The 17,385-nt window shown below is 50.3% G+C and overlaps 1 protein-coding gene across 2 annotated transcripts in view; it reads left to right on the forward strand.

Annotated features, from left to right (window-relative positions):
* The window catches only part of MOGAT2 (monoacylglycerol O-acyltransferase 2), a 47,234-nt gene extending 30,544 nt beyond the window's left edge, over window positions 1–16,690 (forward strand). For both annotated transcript variants that reach the window (XM_048840032.2, XM_075126144.1), the window contains exons 3-6: window positions 5,145–5,349; window positions 12,167–12,341; window positions 12,992–13,191; window positions 15,550–16,690. In XM_048840032.2, the coding sequence (XP_048695989.2) occupies window positions 5,145–5,349; window positions 12,167–12,341; window positions 12,992–13,191; window positions 15,550–15,704 (735 nt within the window). In that variant the 3' untranslated portion in view covers window positions 15,705–16,690. The remainder of the gene's footprint in view (window positions 1–5,144; window positions 5,350–12,166; window positions 12,342–12,991; window positions 13,192–15,549) is intronic.
* Window positions 16,691–17,385: the final 695 nt, after the last annotated feature.

Genomic DNA, 17,385 nt, shown 5'->3' on the forward strand with positions numbered 1-17,385 from the left:
TAGCACAGGGAAAATTCACAAGCTAAAACAAAAGATACTCTAACACATTTCCTTGCTATTACTTACTATTTCTGTAAGTTTAGATGTATCATTCAGTAGGAGCTAGATTACTTGCTTGGTCTCTCTCTTTGTCTCCGGATAGAACACCCAAGCCCAAAACAAAAACCTTCCCTCACAGATTTGAAAGTATCTTCTCCCCTTATTGGTCCTTGTGGTCACGTGCCAACCAGGTTATCTGAGTTTCTTAACCCTTTACAGGTAAAGGAGGGATTTTATGCTATCCTTAGCTGTAGGTTTATGACAGGAGGGTATCCCAGAATGGAAAAGGTTGAGAACCACTCGACTGTTCCAGTCTAATGCAGCGTTTCTCAAATGTGGCCATCAGGGGCTTTTCTTGCGGACACAGCCTTCTGGGTGGTGACTGGGGGCAGGCGAACCAGTGGCCCTCCCCTGGAGCCACAAACGCCAGAGGAGCAGACAGCTGGTGTGCACCTTCCCTGGGGTGGTGGGGCTCAGGCTTCCAAGTATAGCCCTGGAGTGGCAGGCTCCAACCATGCGGTGGTGGGCTCTGGCCCCCAGCCCCTCATGCATCAGCCCCGGTCCTCGCTGCCTCCTCCAGCCCCTTACCCATCAACCACATCTTTCCTTATTAATCCCTCCAGCCCCCTAATTATATCTTTATTTGCCAGTGTCCTTTTGCTGTGGTGGTACCTAGTACTGAATGTACTGTCCAAGGCATGGTTTCCCCAAGGATGACAGGAGCAGGACTTTCCTTCAGCTGTAACATGTCTATATTATGATTTGTGTATCAATAGCACCTCAAGGCCCCAAGCAGGTCAGGGCCTCTTTGCACACACGCACGCACGCACGCACGCACAGCCCTTGCTCTGAAGAGTTTACTCTCTAAATAGACAAGAGAGACAAAGTGTGGGGGGGTTGTCTGCCCATTTTACAGATGGGGAACTGAGGCACAGAGAGGTTAAATGACTTGCCCATGGACACACAGGGAGCCTTTGGCAGAGCTGGGAATCAAACGTGGTCTCCTAAAGCCTAACAGCATCCAAAATTATGATTTCCACTGTCACATCTAGGTTTATTTTTCAGCATTCCTGCTTCCCAGGTGTCTGCTTCCTATTGAATAGTTCTCTTTGAGATTTGCATTCCCCATCCTCGGCTTGTCTAAATTGGATCTCCTTCCAGGAACTGTGCCCTGTGTCTCACTGTCCTTCCTTCCCTTATGGTCTGTGATAAAAATCAGTTCTCCCTGCATGACATTTTCAAAAATGTTCATTTTGTAGCATACAGGTTAATGAGGAGCCCATGCAAACAGAGGCAGTAGTGCTTGTAAGAATAGGGTGTTAGTTAAGGGACTGGACTCACCTCAGGAGAGCTGGGTTCAAATCCTAGCTAGGCTATGGACGCTCTGCGTGGCCATGGACAAATTGCTTCCAGCCAACTTTTCAGATATGCTCCCTAACTTGGTATGCCTCCATTTTTGGGTGCATAATTTGAGACACTTGTTCCTGGTTGTCAAGGAGGTCTGGACCCATGTCTCACCCCTGTGAGCTCGGCCAGTGTTATTAGTGTTGGATGTAGGTTGCAATATTCAGATTGTGAGCAGCTGAAGTCCATTCCAGGAGTGTGTGGCGTTGAGATTTTGATTTGGAGTCATCTCTCATTTTTAGAGGGGCAGACCAAGGTCACACAGGACCAGATTTGCAAGTGCTCAGCACCCACAAAGGGTCAGGTTTTTAAGAGCTCAGCATCCGCCTTAGCACCTAGATAAAAGGACAAATTTTCAAAAACTCAGCTCTTATTGTGATGCCTATGGCCATCCCCATGCTGAAGTCTTCTGAAAGTATGTGGTAAAGCTAGGATTACAAACCAGATCTCCCAGTCCTCTGTTCTAACTACTAGACCAAACTACCTCCCTTGGCTACAACTTACCTACTTCCCCTTCGGGCCAGTGGAACTGGTCTTCACTTCCTCTCCTAAGCTGTTCTTGAGTGTTGCTGTGGCCCATTAAACAGCTCCTGAGAATCCCTCTGCCCCAGGGGCAATGACATTTCAGTGATGCCCCAAACCCTTAGATCTAGTTTGCCTTCCCGTTTATGAACTACTTGGGGAGGAGGAACAAAACTAGCAAACAAAACTAGGCTGCCTGAGGCTGAGAGACTCATGGAAAGGTCCCTGGCTACGGAGTAAAATCAGCAGTCGGACCCCTTTGCTTGCTCAGCGCCTGGGCCCGGTAGCAAAGGGGCTTTTTGTTCACAACCTCACCTCATTAGGAGATGGCGCATGACTGGGTACATGTGCATTGTCAATAATGCTCCGGGACAGATGGAAAATTAGCCACAGCATAAAAAATACCTCTTATGACCTACCTGCTGTCGCTGCTGTTTCTGGCTTTCTCCAGGGGAATTAATTAGCTGCCCTGCCATTAGAATAGCTCCACGGAGCGGATTGATGTACTTGGAGGCAGCAGAGTGGATAATGCTTGTGGGGCCTGATTCTCTCTTAGGCAAAGGGCCCTTTAAGCTGCTCTGGAGGTGAAAAGGGCTTTATGCTGAGTGGAAATGGACCCCTGAATGGACCCCTGTGCAGTGAGCTTGCCCAGCTGGTGCAGAGCTGCTGTGCACCAACCCTGCTCCCAGTCTCCCTGAGCTCATTGACAAGGCCTCCACCCTGCCTTGAGTGCCGATTACAGCCTCACTCTGCCTGCTGCGCTGCCAGCAGGGCGTGTGTATGTTCTTGAGGAGTTTCTTTCCCTGGGGGCTTTCCCTGGTAGATTTTATTCCCCTCCTAATAGTGCTGCAGCCAGACACGCACAGACTGCTCTCAACACGCTTCTTCACTCATGAAGCTGGACAGTAAGTAAAGCTAACTGTATAGCCAGTGGCGGTGGGACTGGATGACTCAGGGAACTGGGAGCAGGTCGGCAGGAACTTTTGTTTCCAGGTCACTGAGGGTTTGTCTACACTGCAATTAAAAACCCACGTGGCGGCTGACCCGGGATTGCGGGCACAGACTAAGGGACTGTTTAACTGTGGTGTAGACATTTGGGCTCGTGCTGGAGCCCAGGCTCTAGGATCCTGTATATATACACTGCAGTTAAACTGCCCCTAAACTCCACAAATCCGAGTCAGTTGGCATGGGTCAGCCGCTGTGTCTAATTGCAGTGTAGACAGACCCTTGGTCAAGTCTAACTCAGGCTGGAAGTGTCCACGTTCTCAAATGGGTCAGGCAAGTCAGTCTAGGGTCCCAGGCACAGTCCAGGCACCCTGAACTGCACTATCGTGTCTCATGTCCTATCAAATGAATCTGCTTCTCCTGCAGTATCCAGATAAAAACATACCCCCACCCACAATTCTCCAGATAAACACAGGTTTCAGAGTAGCAGCCATTGTTCCCTGACACACCCTCCTCCTGTAAAGCCTGGGAGAAAAGCAGCCCTTGCAGCACATCCAAATGGCTATGAAATCCAGGCCAGCTCCAGATAGTTGGGGGCTCTAGCAATGATAGGGAGGGTGGGGGAGAATGTCGTTAAAGGGGCAGACCCGCAGTCCCCAAAAGCTGTCCCAGCTGGTAGGGACTGAATATCTGAGTTGGGCTGTAACCAAACTAGTCCAGTGGCTCCTGTCCACACCTGCTGATGATCACATCAATGAAGTGGGACAGGGATGCCCCTTAAAGGGGCAGATGCCCCTGTCCCTGAAACTGTCCCAGCAGGTGAAAGGACGGGGGGACTCCGGATCTGCCTCCTAAAGTCAGACACTCAAGGGAGCTGTGTGTGACATTTACCCCTAAGCCAGCCCAGCAAAGGGGGAAGCACTTTCCAGAGTCTGCAAAGAATACGATGATAAGCTACGCCTGTGTAACACCAAGGGACCCTGGTTGTTATCAGCTGGGATCAAACCTGGGACCTCTGGAGCTTAATGCATGAGCCACAAGACACGTGACTCTTAGCCAAGCCCGTAGCAGGCTCACCAATCTCTGATGGTGTAGCCACTCCTAGAGGGGGGCAGAGCGCCCCACCAAGGAGACAGGGGTTACCCTTGCACCTGGTCTGCCCCGCTTCTCCCACAGTCACTCCCCCTCGAAAAGTGGCTTGGGCTGGTGCTATACCACCAGCGGGAGAATTCCTTCCCCTTCTCACTGCAGATGAGGCTCCAGGGAATGTGCTTTTAGCCCAGACGCCGCTGAGCGCCACCTGCTGGTGGCAGTGGCTCTTTTCCAGCCTTCTGCCACCATTTTCCTCCTCCTCAAATGTGAGCGCTCCCCCACCCTCAAAGTCAGGCAGGCTGTGTTGCTAGGAATTCAAATTGTACCCACAAGCCTTTGTCCTCTCATCGCCTTACCCCAGAGGGCCTTTGCCTTAAAGCAGAGCAGGAGCGTCACACCGCTGGGGTAGGACACGAGGACCCAGCTCCTCAAAGGTATTTAGGTGCCTAGCACCCACTGATTTCAATGGGAGTGAGTGCTGACATACTTCTGAGGCTATAGGCCTATTGTGCACAAATTCCCTTTGAGGATCTGGGCCAAGGAGCCTTCCCTGCATGCTTTGTTTGCACCACGGGAGCTAGGCACAGCTGCAGTCCCTGTTAGTGCTGGGTGAAAAAATGAGTGGGGGGAGGGAGAAACAGTCTCTCAATTTTTAAACTTTCCCACTAGAAAAGGAAGGGGATGTTTAAAAAGAGAGAGAGAGAGACAGGAGAGAGGGTTCCCCCCCCACACACACACACACACCGGGCCACATACAGCCAAATGAAATGTTTCCAAAAACTTCAAAAGGTTTTGGCTTGACATTTTTGTCAGAAATTGAAAAATAGTGACCAAAATGAAAACGGTGGGTGGAAATCTCCCATTTTGGTTCAAAGGGCATTTGCCATGAAAAGTTAAAAAAAAAAAATAAACTGGGGGACACACGATATTTTTGAACATCTTTAGTCTCTGTGAGTGTCGGAGGGTAAGGGCTGCTCACTAGTAGCGCCCCCAAGAGGGAGGGAGACAGCTGCACACACAGAAAAATCATGACTTTTCTCTCAGGCGAATGCCCAGCCATGCTTTGGCGGCAGCTCTAGGATGCATTACAAACTCCCAGCTCCGTCTGTGTTATATCTCCTCATTGGTGATTGTGTCTCCAGCTGGTGAAGACGGCAGAGCTGGATCCAAGTGAGAACTACGTGGTTGGCTTCCATCCTCACGGGGTCCTGGTGGCTGGTGCCTTCCTCAATTTCTGCACCGAGGCAACGGGGTTTTCGCAGCTGTTCCCAGGGATGACCCCTCACATGATGATGCTGACACTCTGGTTCAGAGTCCCCTTCTTCAGGGACATCCTGCTGAGTGGAGGTAAGCAGTAGCATGGGGCAGAGTATGAGTGGCAGTGGTAATCACAGGTAGGACCTCGGCCCTCTGGGACCATGTGAAAAGCTGGAGATTTTGAAAGAGTCACACTGGGGAGCCTATTAGTTGTTTGGGTTCATATGTTCTTTGCCATAAGCATGGACGCAGTCAAGGAGTGGAGGGGACCCAGAAGAAAAGCTTTGAACAGGTACAATCCGCCCTTTAAATGCTCTGTCCTTCCTTCTCTCCTCTCCCTATTTTCTCAGTTTAAATTTTCATCCTTATGTATTACCGCGGTTGTAGAAGCACTGAGAGGCCTCAGTCAAGATCAGGGCCCCATTGTGTTGGGTGCTGTACAACCACATCATGCAAGACGGTCCCTGCTCTGCGGAGCTTACAGTCTAAACCAGTGGTCTCCAAAGTGGGGTGCACGCACCCCAGAGGGTGCACAAGATGATCGATGGCGGGGCGCAGCAGGAGGAGCGCCACTGGAGCAAAAGGGCGGCGTGGCAGGAGGAGCACCGCCCGAGGGGAAAAAAGGGGGGGCGGCCCTGAGTCCTCCGGCCCGTGGAGGAGTAGGGGCAGCTGCACAGCCAGCGACCGGAAAGAAGCGGCACTTTGAAGGGGAAATCATAGAATCATAGAATATCAGGGTTGGAAGGGACCTCAGGAGGTCATCTAGTCCAACCCCCTGCTCAAAGCAGGACCAATCCCCAATTAAATCATTCCAGCCAGGGCTTTGTCAAGCCTGACCTTAAAAACTTCTAAGGAAGGAGATTCTACCACCTCCCTAGGTAACGCATTCCAGTGTTTCACCACCCTCCTAGTGAAAAAGTTTTTCCTAATATCCAACCTAAACCTCTCCCACTGCAACTTGAGACCATTACTCCTTGTCCTGTCCTCTTCTACCACTGAGAATAGTCTAGAACCATCCTCTCTGGAACCACCTCTCAGGTAGTTGAAAGCAGCTATCAAATCCCCCCTCATTCTTCTCTTCTGCAGACTAAACAATCCCAGTTCCCTCAGCCTCTCCTCATAACTCATGTGTTCCAGACCCCTAATCATTTTTGTTGCTCTTCGCTGGACTCTCTCCAATTTATCCACATCCTTCTTGAAGTGTGGGGCCCAAAACTGGACACAGTACTCCAGATGAGGCCTCACCAATGTCGAATAGAGGGGAACGATCACGTCCCTCGATCTGCTCGCTATGCCCCTACTTATACATCCCAAAATGCCATTGGCCTTCTTGGCAACAAGGGCACACTGCTGACTCATATCCAGCTTCTCGTCCACTGTCACCCCTAGGTCCTTTTCCGCAGAACTGCTGCCTAGCCATTCGGTCCCTAGTCTGTAGCTGTGCATTGGGTTCTTCCGTCCTAAGTGCAGGACCTTGCACTTATCCTTATTGAACCTCATCAGATTTCTTTTGGCCCAATCCTCCAATTTGTCTAGGTCCCTCTGTATCCTATCCCTGCCCTCCAGCATATCTACCACTCCTCCCAGTTTAGTATCATCCGCAAATTTGCTGAGAGTGCAATCCACACCATCCTCCAGATCATTTATGAAGATATTGAACAAAACCGGCCCCAGGACCGACCCCTGGGGCACTCCACTTGACACCGGCTGCCAACTAGACATGGAGCCATTGATCACTACCCGTTGAGCCCGACAATCTAGCCAACTTTCTACCCACCTTATAGTGCATTCATCCAGCCCATACTTCTTTAACTTGCTGACAAGAATACTGTGGGAGACCGTGTCAAAAGCTTTGCTAAAGTCAAGAAACAATACATCCACTGCTTTCCCTTCATCCACAGAACCAGTAATCTCATCATAGAAGGCGATTAGATTAGTCAGGCATGACCTTCCCTTGGTGAATCCATGCTGACTGTTCCTAATCACTTTCCTCTCATGTAAGTGCTTCAGGATTGATTCTTTGAGGACTTGCTCCATTATTTTTCCAGGGACTGAGGTGAGGCTGACTGGCCTGTAGTTCCCAGGATCCTCCTTCTTCCCTTTTTTAAAGATTGGCACTACATTAGCCTTTTTCCAGTCATTCGGGACTTCCCCCGTTCGCCACGAGTTTTCAAAGATAATGGCCAATGGCTCTGCAATCACAGCCGCCAATTCCTTTAGCACTCTCGGATGCAACTCGTCCGGCCCCATGGACTTGTGCACATCCAGCTTTTCTAAATAGTGCCTAACCACCTCTTTCTCCACAGAGGGCTGGCCATCTATTCCCCATGTTGTGATGCCCAGCGCAGCAGTCTGGGAGCTGACCTTGTTCGTGAAGACAGAGGCAAAAAAAGTATTGAGTAAATTAGCTTTTTCTACATCCTCTGTCACTAGGTTGCCTCCCTCATTCATTAAGGGGCCCACACTTTCCTTGGCTTTCTTCTTGTTGCCAACATACCTGAAGAAACCCTTCTTGTTACTCTTGACATCTCTCGCTAGCTGCAGCTCCAGGTGTGATTTGGTCCTCCTGATTTCATTCCTACATGCCCGAGCAATATTTTTATACTCTTCCCTGGTCATATGTCCAACCTTCCACTTCTTGTAAGCTTCTTTTTTATGTTTAAGATCCGCTAGGATTTCACCGTTAAGCCAAGCTCGTCGCCTGCCATATTTACTATTCTTTCGACACATCGGGATGGTTTGTCCCTGTAACCTCAACAGGGATTCCTTGAAATACAGCCAGCTCTCCTGGACTCCTTTCCCCTTCATGTTAGTCCCCCAGGGGATCCTACCCATCCGTTCCCTGAGGGAGTCGAAGTCTGCTTTCCTGAAGTCCAGGGTCCGTATCCTGCTGCTTACCTTTCTTCCCTGTGTCAGGATCCTGAACTCAACCAACTCATGGTCACTGCCTCCCAGATTCCCATCCACTTTTGCTTCCCCGACTAATTCTTCCCGGTTTGTGAGCAGCAGGTCAAGAAAAGCTCTCCCCCTAGTTGGCTCGTCTAGCACTTGCACCAGGAAATTGTCCCCTATGCTTTCCAAATTGGCCCCTACGCTTTCCTGGATTGTCTATGCACCGCTGTATTGCTCTCCCAGCAGATATCAGGAAAATTAAAGTCACCCATGAGAACCAGGGCGTGCGATCTAGTAGCTTCTGCGAGTTGCCGGAAGAAAGCCTCATCCACCTCATCCCCCTGGTCCAGTGGTCTATAGCAGACTCCCACCACTACATCACTCTTGTTGCTCACACTTCCAAACTTAATCCAGAGACACTCAGGTTTTTCTGCAGTTTCGTACCGGAGCTCTGAGCAGTCATACTGCTCCCTTACATACAGTGCTACTCTCTGCTTCTCTCCAGCCACTGGCTGCGCGGCTGCCCCTGCTCCTCCTGAGTCCTCCGGCCTGTGCTCTCAGGGCCGCATTCCAAAAAGGGCTTTAGAGCTGCAGGCCAGGGCCCCGGGGCCCCCTTAGCCCAGGGCCTTAAGCCCCTAAAGCCCCTGCGTTCCGGGTGGCCCTGCCTGCTGGGGGGGCAGCTCCCAGAATCGTGGCCATGGGGGTGGTGCTGCCCTTACCAGAGCCACCTGCACACCCCCTGCACCAAACAGGAGCTGCCCCAGGTCAGTGCTCTGCACCTCCTGCCTGCCCCAGCCCTGAGCCTCCTCCCGCACCCCCACCCTGAGCGGCCTCCCGCACCCTAACTCCCTCCTAGACCCCCCACCCCACCCTGAGCACCCGCTGTATCACAAAGTGTTAAACCAAGATTTTCAAAAATAATAAAGCATATTCCATCACATTGCTCTCACTAAAACAAAAATTATTATTAATAAGATTTTAGTGAGAGCAAAAAAAGTTTTTGTACTGTTAATAAATAAAATAAAAAAATATTTTAAAAATATTGTTTATTTCATCTTTATCTCATCATTTTTTAATTTCTATTTTTGTGTATGTTTTATAATTTACACAGTATATTAGTACAGTAGTACATGTATATAATTTATACATAAATAAGTATACATATATTGGGGGTGCATGCTCAAAAATTTTTTACTGATGGGGTGCGTGATCAAAAAAGTTTGGAGACCATTGGTCTAAACAGACAAGACAAAAAGACCCTCATTTTGCAGATGGGGAGCAGAAGAACAGCCAGGCTAAGTGACTCGCCCACGGTCACACAGGGAATCTGTGGCAGAACAAGGATTTGAACCCCCATCTGTTGGGTCCTGGCCTAGTGTCTCAGCTACGAGACCACCCTGCCTCTGTTCATGCATTGCTCGTTACATGAAATGGTTAAAGAAAAGCCAACACGCCCTGATGCAACCCCAAACACGCTCAAAGCTGAGGACATAGCTTCACCGCCGCCGCTGATTTCAAAGGGCGAGTGCTGCTCACTGGCAGAGCTAAATCCCCCACATGCTGGGTGGAGAATTCAATTATTTCATGTTCAAATCGCATCCAGGCGAGAACTTGCTCTTACTATGGAAGAGGGAGAAAAAATGTCCTCTGGACTTAGACCCTGCTGCTGTTGCAGGGAAACACGATGCAAATAACAAACCATTGTGCTACAGATGGAGCTGCCAGTCCACAGGTCACACAGGGTACATCTACCCTGCAAAAAACACCCTGCAACAGCAAGTCTCATCTGACTCCGGTGCTCACTACAGGGCAAAAAAATAGCAGTGTAGATGTTCCCACTTGGGCTGGAGCATGGCTCTGAAACCTGGGGGGGGGGGAGTGTCTGTTTTTAGCCTTGCAGCATGACCCTTGCAAGCCCATCAGTTAAACTGGGCTCTGAGACTCACTGGCTTGTTTGGCAGTGTAGACGTACCCACAGACAGAGATAGAATCCTGGAGACTGGAGAAGAAACAGGCAGTGAGAAAAAATAAGCCGATGAAAATAATACATCGCACTTTCCATCTGAGCACCCCCAGCACTTTTCGAAGAAGGTTAAGTGTTATTGAATAGATGGGGAAACTGAGTCAGGGAGCTAATAGGTACGATTTCCACCTGAGCCAATGAGAGTTAGATACTCAAATCCCAGTAAGATTCAGTGGATGTTTCTTAGGTTCCTTTGAAAATCCCAGCCTAAGTGTCTTGCCCAAAGTCTCTCGGTGAGTCAGTGGCAGAGGCAGAATAGAATGCTGGCCGAGTCACAGCTGCATCTCCACTGTTTAAAGAGACATAAGAGGGAGGCAGAAACCTCACCAGGGCTGGCACCGTTTTCATTGACTCCACAGGTGAAGATGGGGTTTGTCATCCCACCAGGTCACCCATGGGAGCCCAATCCTGCTCCCATTGAAGTCAGTGGCCAAACTCCCATTGATGTCAATAGGAACTGCACGCCAACCCACCTCTGTCCTTTCCTCCTCCAAAATGCTGCCCCTGTTGCTGTTTATTATTAAATCAGCGAGGCTTTAGGTCCCGGTCCAGTAAAGCCGGAAGCATCCGCTTTGCTCTAGGCACGCGAATGGTCTCACTGAAGTCCGTGGCACTATTTGCACACAAAGTTGAGCACCTGTGTAAGTGCTTTGCGGGATCAGTTCCTGGGTGCTTGCCCAGACCCTTTACACCCGTTGCAGCAGCGCTTTCAAAGTGCTGGAGCAGCAGCTTCTGCTGTGCCCCTGGCACCCGAAAGTGCCCATTGCACATGAGCTGGCAGAAAGCACAACAAGGTTTTGGGGTGGGAACTGAGCGAGCAGCCGCGCCATGGCATGATGCACGGCACTTTCCAGCTGAGCACGCGCGGCGCTTTATGAAGGACGAGATGGGGAAATGGAGCCAGAGAGCTACTAGGTACGATTTCCACAGTGGCCAGTGAGAGTTAGACACTCAAATCGCAGTAATATTCAATCGAGTTGGGCACCTAACTCCGAAAATCCCAGCCCAAGTGAGTTGCCCAAAGTCTCTTTGTGAGTCAGTGGCAGAGAGAGGATGGAATGGTTCAGGGCTGGCCTCTTGGCAAAAGGCCACAACAGCTCCCATGCTTCTCAATAGCAGCTGTTTAGCAGAGCCATAACTCGGCATTGTAGCACCTGGGGCAAGCAAACATATTTGCTCCCCTACCCGGGTTTTTTCCTCATGCCCCCCCACCTCCCCCGCAGCTTGGCACCCTGGGCGGCTACCCCGCTCGTCCCACCCTAGTTACGGTTCTGCTTTTTAACCTATTCCTTTGTCTGCTGCTGCCTGGCCTCCAGATGCTAATAATCACATACGTACTGTTATTTTCCACCATGATGCCTCCTGCACCAGGAGCAGTCTCTTTGACCAAATCTGTCAAACACCTCTCACCTCCAAATCCCTTCTTAAAATCTCCCCAGGCAGTCGCTGCCCCTTACTTCTTCCCATTAGTAACCCCGGACCTGCCCTCTGCAGAAAGGAGGCCATAGGTCTTGCCTTGTCTTATTTAGACTGGAGACTTTTCAAGGCAGGGAACAGGACTTACCTCTCCAAGGGACCTCATTTTCAGGGACACCACTCATTTCAGCCCCAAAGTCACCCACATTCCACGCAAATCTGTTGTTGAGAAATTACTGACATCAGCGATACAGAACCCTGACCCCGACCTAACAAAGAGAGGGATAAATCCCACGCTTGTTCAGTCTCCTGCATGGGCCCCATACGTTGGGTCACTGTCACAGAGTGAGGCTGAGCCCAGATTCCCTAAAAAGGACCAGCTCACCCTGTGACTGTCCCCCAGTTGGGGTTTGGAGGGCTGGAAAGGGCTGGATCAACTTCTGGCGCTATAGAAGAGAGGAGGAAGCACCTTCAAGCACCGTAGCGGAGCTGTACAAGTAGTGATGTATGAATGACTGACCATGGTAATGGAGGCTCTTCATGTCAAGTGTCTCTTCTTGTCTCTGCCCCACCCAGGCCTCGTCCCCTCCGACAAAGACAGCGCTTCGTACGTACTGAGGAGGCGGGGAGGCGGGAACATGCTGGCCATAGCAGTGGGAGGGGCCCAGGAGGCCCTGGATGCACGGCCCGGAGCCTTCACCCTACTGCTGAAAAACCGCAAAGGGTTCATTCGGCTGGCCATAGAGCACGGGTAATGCTGGGAGCCCTGTCGCTGCCCTCACGCCGACACCACAGCAACAGGAGGGGAGGCAGGGGAATAAGGCCACTAGGCCAGAGGAGGGGAGGACGGCCTGCTGGCTGGGCCATTCCCCTTCCAGTCCCACAGCCGGAAGGAGAGCCGGGGCTGGCCTGAGAGCGCCAGGACTGACGCTGGTTGGGGTGCCTCTACCGGCCAGCTCCAAAGCCTGTTGACGCCAGTGGGAGTCTCTCCATTTACTTCAATGGGCTTTGGCACGAGTGGCCATTGGCTTTGCTCATGCTCAAGGCCGGCACTGTGTTCATAAAACCACGCCCTAGACAGCCCTGCCCATCCGCGGGAAGGGGGAGCCTGCCTGCTCTGAGCAAGATAGAGACTCCTTTGATGGACAGGGGTAGGTTAGCCGAGCCATGCCACTCCCCCGGCACTATGAGCCCCAGAGCCCTCGCGTGGGCGCTGCAGACGCTGCTCTTCCAGAGGGGCAGGTGGCGGTGCCTTCACCTTGTCTCCTGCCCAACGGCAGAGTGAGCATTCGTGCAGAGTGCAGAGCTCTGCTGGCTTCTGGCCATGCACAGAAAGAGCCTCCTTTTGCGTGCCCTGTCTGCTGGCCTGCTGCCTGCCGTGTCCCCGTTCTGCCTCTGCAGGGCTCCACTCGTCCCCGTGTTTTCCTTCGGAGAGAACGAGCTCTTTGACCAGGTCGACAACCCAAAGGGCTCCTGGCTGCGGCGAACGCAGCACCGTCTTCAGCAAATCATGGGCATCTCCCTCCCCCTGTTCCACGCCCGGGGCATGTTCCAGTACAGCTTCGGGCTGCTCCCATATCGACGGCCCATCTTCACCGTGGGTAAGTTTGTCCCGGTCACAGGGTGCTGTGATTGCGCTTGGAGATGGTGACAGGCACCTAGGGCAAGACGGTGCCTTTGGACCTAGCCCTGTGCCAGGGATAGTGCTTACGCTACATCAATCCCAAAGCAGCCCCCAAAGGGGCGTTGTTACTCAGAGACATACAATTCCTGCCCCTGCTTTCTCCTGGCTCCAGGGTAGAGTTAAGGATTTGCTGCCAGCTTGCACAAGCTAAGCCATGGCTCGTTTCAGGCATATGACTAGGGCACCTGCTCCTGGATGCACAGAAAAGCTTGAAAAGGTGACCCAAGTATAATGGATGTCTGCCTGAGTCTGCAGACAGCCTGAAACAATAGCTCTAAGAAGTGTGAACTGCCCCATTGATCTGAGCTCAGAAACCTTCTGCCTCCCGCAAGGATGGGCAGGGCTACAGCATAGGGATGGGGGCTACAGGGAGCCCCTTTTATGGTGTACATAGGGACCAGGTTGCTTTGGTTCAGCTCTGACCTGAAACTTTGCATCACACTAAGTAGATTTGATTGTTTCTGCATCCTCCAGCCAGTTCCACAAGCAGATCAGAGACTGAACAAATCTGCAGCCCTACGGAGTGTTTAAAAGGAGCAGCACTAGATTTAGAGAAGAAGCAGCTGAAAGAGCTGGTTAAATGAACAAACTACAGAGAAAGGCGGTTCCTAGCATGCCAGTCCACGTGTGGCTAGATTTCAGTGGAGCTCAGTGGTTTCAATGGAATCGCACCTGCTTTCACCAACAGTGGATTTGACCCACTGAGCACAGCCCGCATTTGTTAGTCTAATTAAAGACCAAGGCTGACCATGCTGATTGGGTTTGACAGCCTACAATTACTCCTAATTGTTTTACAGCTTGTTTGGAACTTCTCAATGGCTTTACTTGCCCTCACACCTGCGTCTTCAGGGCCTTTAATTAGAGAGATGGACAGCAACTTGAAACAATAGGAACCCATTGCAGCCTGACAAACACAATTAGAGTGAAGTTCAGAAGGACAACAGATAACCTCAAGGCCTTCCTGCCTGATAAAGAGGCAGCCTGTCCCACTGTAAATTGCTTCTTGGGGAGGAAGGACATTTGTTCTTATTGCTAGAGTCTCTTAGGCCCCATCTACATCTTTCATTGACTGTAATGGAAGTTAGGGGCCAAAATACCTTTGAGGTGTTTCAAAATCAGTTTCAAACCCTGTGAAGGTTTTCAGAGGGTGGGCGAATAGCACTTTCTGAAAATCAGGCCCCTTTAAGGTGCCTCTCCAGTTGGGCGCCCAGAAGTGCAAGCAACCAAAATTACAAGTGTATTTTGAAAATGTTGACCTCTGTGGATATGCCTCCAGTGCAATAAAAGACTGGCCGCTGGCCTGTGTCTGCTGGCTCAGGCTGGTGGGACTGGGGCTGGGGGGTTATAAAATTGCAGGGTAGACCTTCAGACTCAGGCTTGAACTGGGGCTCTTGGAACCTCCCCTGTCGCGAGGTCCCAAGTCCTGACTGCAGCCTCATCTCATACATCTATACTGCAGTTTTTTAGCCCTACAACCTGAGCCCCACCAGCGTGAGTCAGTGGCCATTGGCCAGCGGCAGGTGTTTCACTGCAGTGTAGACATGCTCCCCAGGCCTCACGCCTAGCTCCTGGGGCTCTGTGAATGGCTTTGTAGATAAATTCAGCTTACAATTAAGGGGGGAGGCTTTTTTGGTGATAGCCACAGTGCTCCCACGGCTCTTCCCTGGGCAAGAGCCAAGATTCCGGTGGCAGCTTGTGGCTTCACTGAGATCTTTTCTCTGTGTTTTAAAACAAGAGGTTACTCCAGAGGTGCCAAATCCTAGTGACAGTGAGGGCTGCAAGGGCAGCTTGCCAGGAGCCCCAATACCATATCTCATTTATCTCAAATGGTGACAGCCTGCCTTTGTGTCTCATGGTACCCACAGATAACGTTATCTAGCTCTTATCTAGCACTCTTCATCCACAGATCTCAAAGCACTTTACAAAGTAAGGTCAGTATCATTATCCCCATTTTACAGATGGGGAAAACTGAGGCACAGAGTGGTGAGCAGACGTGCCCAAGGTTACCCAGCAGAGCTGGAACTAGAACCCAGGTCTAGTTCCTGAGCTGTAGTTCAATGCCCTATCAGCTAGGCCCACCACCTCCCAAATACAAGTCCATAGCATACAATATTCCATCTTGATCCCTAACTACAATTCTGTTCAAATGGAACATTGCATACTTGAACCTAGAGCCTCCAGGGGCCACAGCTTGGGATTAAAGATGAGGGCAGCATCTGGATACCCTGGCACATAGGATGTAGTCTTTCCTAATGTTTGTGCATTTGTTTTCCAGTTGGGAAGCCAATTAAGGTGGAGAAGAAGCACAACCCATCCCAAGAAGAAGTCGATCGATTACATCAGACGTACATTGAGGAACTGTGCAAACTCTTTGAGGAGCATAAAACGAAATACAATGTCCCAGAGGACAGGCATCTTGAATTTATATAAACCAGGCCAACCCATTTGTTTATTCTGGGGATGGGCCTGAAAGTTCAGCTCCACATTTCTCCACCATCTGGAGCGTTCAGAACCTCAGGTTTGGATCCTGCCCTCTATAAAGCTAGGGGCCAGCTACAGATTTGGGGCCTGTTTCCCCAACATTTGTGTGCGTTTAGATCCAGAGTTTGAATTTAGGCCCATCTCTAGTTTCCACTAGTACCGTATGGTACTTTCTCCAGTTTCCCACACTCTATAGTGTCATGATCACTTGGTAAGAGATTGTCAAATAAAAATCACAGCAATATTAAAAGTCCCCTTTAGTAAAACTCCTATTTCCAATCCAGCCTTAAGACTTACATCAGCTTTATTAAATCACCCTGCTATTTCCAGACAGTGGTAAACTATTAAGACCCTCCCTTGCATTTAAGTCTAGATGGGTGTTGTTTTCACAGGTTAGCCGTGAAAAAGTTCAGGCTCAAAGAAGCAGAGGTCAATGCCCGCAGCATCAGTATGGGCTATTGAGCCTTTCAGGGGTAGATTGCCTGTTTGGCTTCAACAGAGGTTATGTCTGCACTGCAATCAGATAGGGCGATTGCAACACACGTATACATACCCAACTTGGCTTTGATCTAGCTAGCAGTATAACTGCTTATGGAGTAACAATAGCAGTTATGCTGCAGCAACAGCAGTGGCTACATGGGCTAGCCCTGCCCGCCCAGACCCTGGATACACACCTGAGTGGCCTTCGCCCAGGTACGTCGACACGTGCTGCAGTCGCACCTCCTGACTGCCGTGTAGACATACCCAGAGTTACTCAGCATTCAGACCAAGGTAACAGATAGGAGCACCTCCCCAAGGGATAGCTCAAAGCAGTCACCAATGAGCTGAGAAAAGGCATTGAAAAAAGAATGTTTATTCATAATCTCATCTGTGTAAATTGCTATAATTTTTTAACATAATTTTGACAGATAAATGTATGCTGTTTTATCTCTTAATCTGGTGCTGGTTCCTGTACTCATACTGGGTTTTTTCCCCCTCCCTGAACTACATATAATTTACTAGGAGGTTCAGATTCTCAGCATCACAGCATGGCCTTGTGTAACAAAGAGACCTGTGGCCATCACTGAATGCTGTATCCCACTGACATGAAAGAGACGAGGCCCTTTATAAAGGGCAGGGTGAATTTCAAAGGGTTTGAGATCCCAGCTGAGGCAGCACCTGCTGTGTGTTAGGTCTGGATAGTTTGGAAATGTTCACAGCTTGGCACGTTATCCACATTTCATCACACCGTGTTGTAACTGTACAGGGAACGAAGGATTCCCAAGCACTTTGTTAACATTCATTAACCAGGTCTCGCAACACCCTGATGAAATGGATCATTACAGACACTGCGACTGTTTCCCTCATATTTGGTAACCCTAACCTTAACCCTAATCCTTTGAAAACAAACTCTGTGAGACGACAAGACCATGCTCCCTTCTCTCTTCCGCCAGTGCAATCCTACTGATTTCAACAGGGCTGCACCAACATAGCAGACGAGAGAATCTGGCCCAGAGAGTCAATCGTGAATGGTGCTATGTACACATAGTGTTTAATCCTAAACTCTTTCTTAAAGGGAGAGTGTGATGGTTTCAGTCACAGAGACCCCCTTGGGACTGTCACCTGATGTGCTGGAATTACCTCTGAGCCC

The sequence above is a fragment of the Caretta caretta genome, chromosome 1 (genome assembly GCF_965140235.1).
Source record: "Caretta caretta isolate rCarCar2 chromosome 1, rCarCar1.hap1, whole genome shotgun sequence".
NCBI classification, from domain to species: Eukaryota; Metazoa; Chordata; order Testudines; family Cheloniidae; genus Caretta; species Caretta caretta.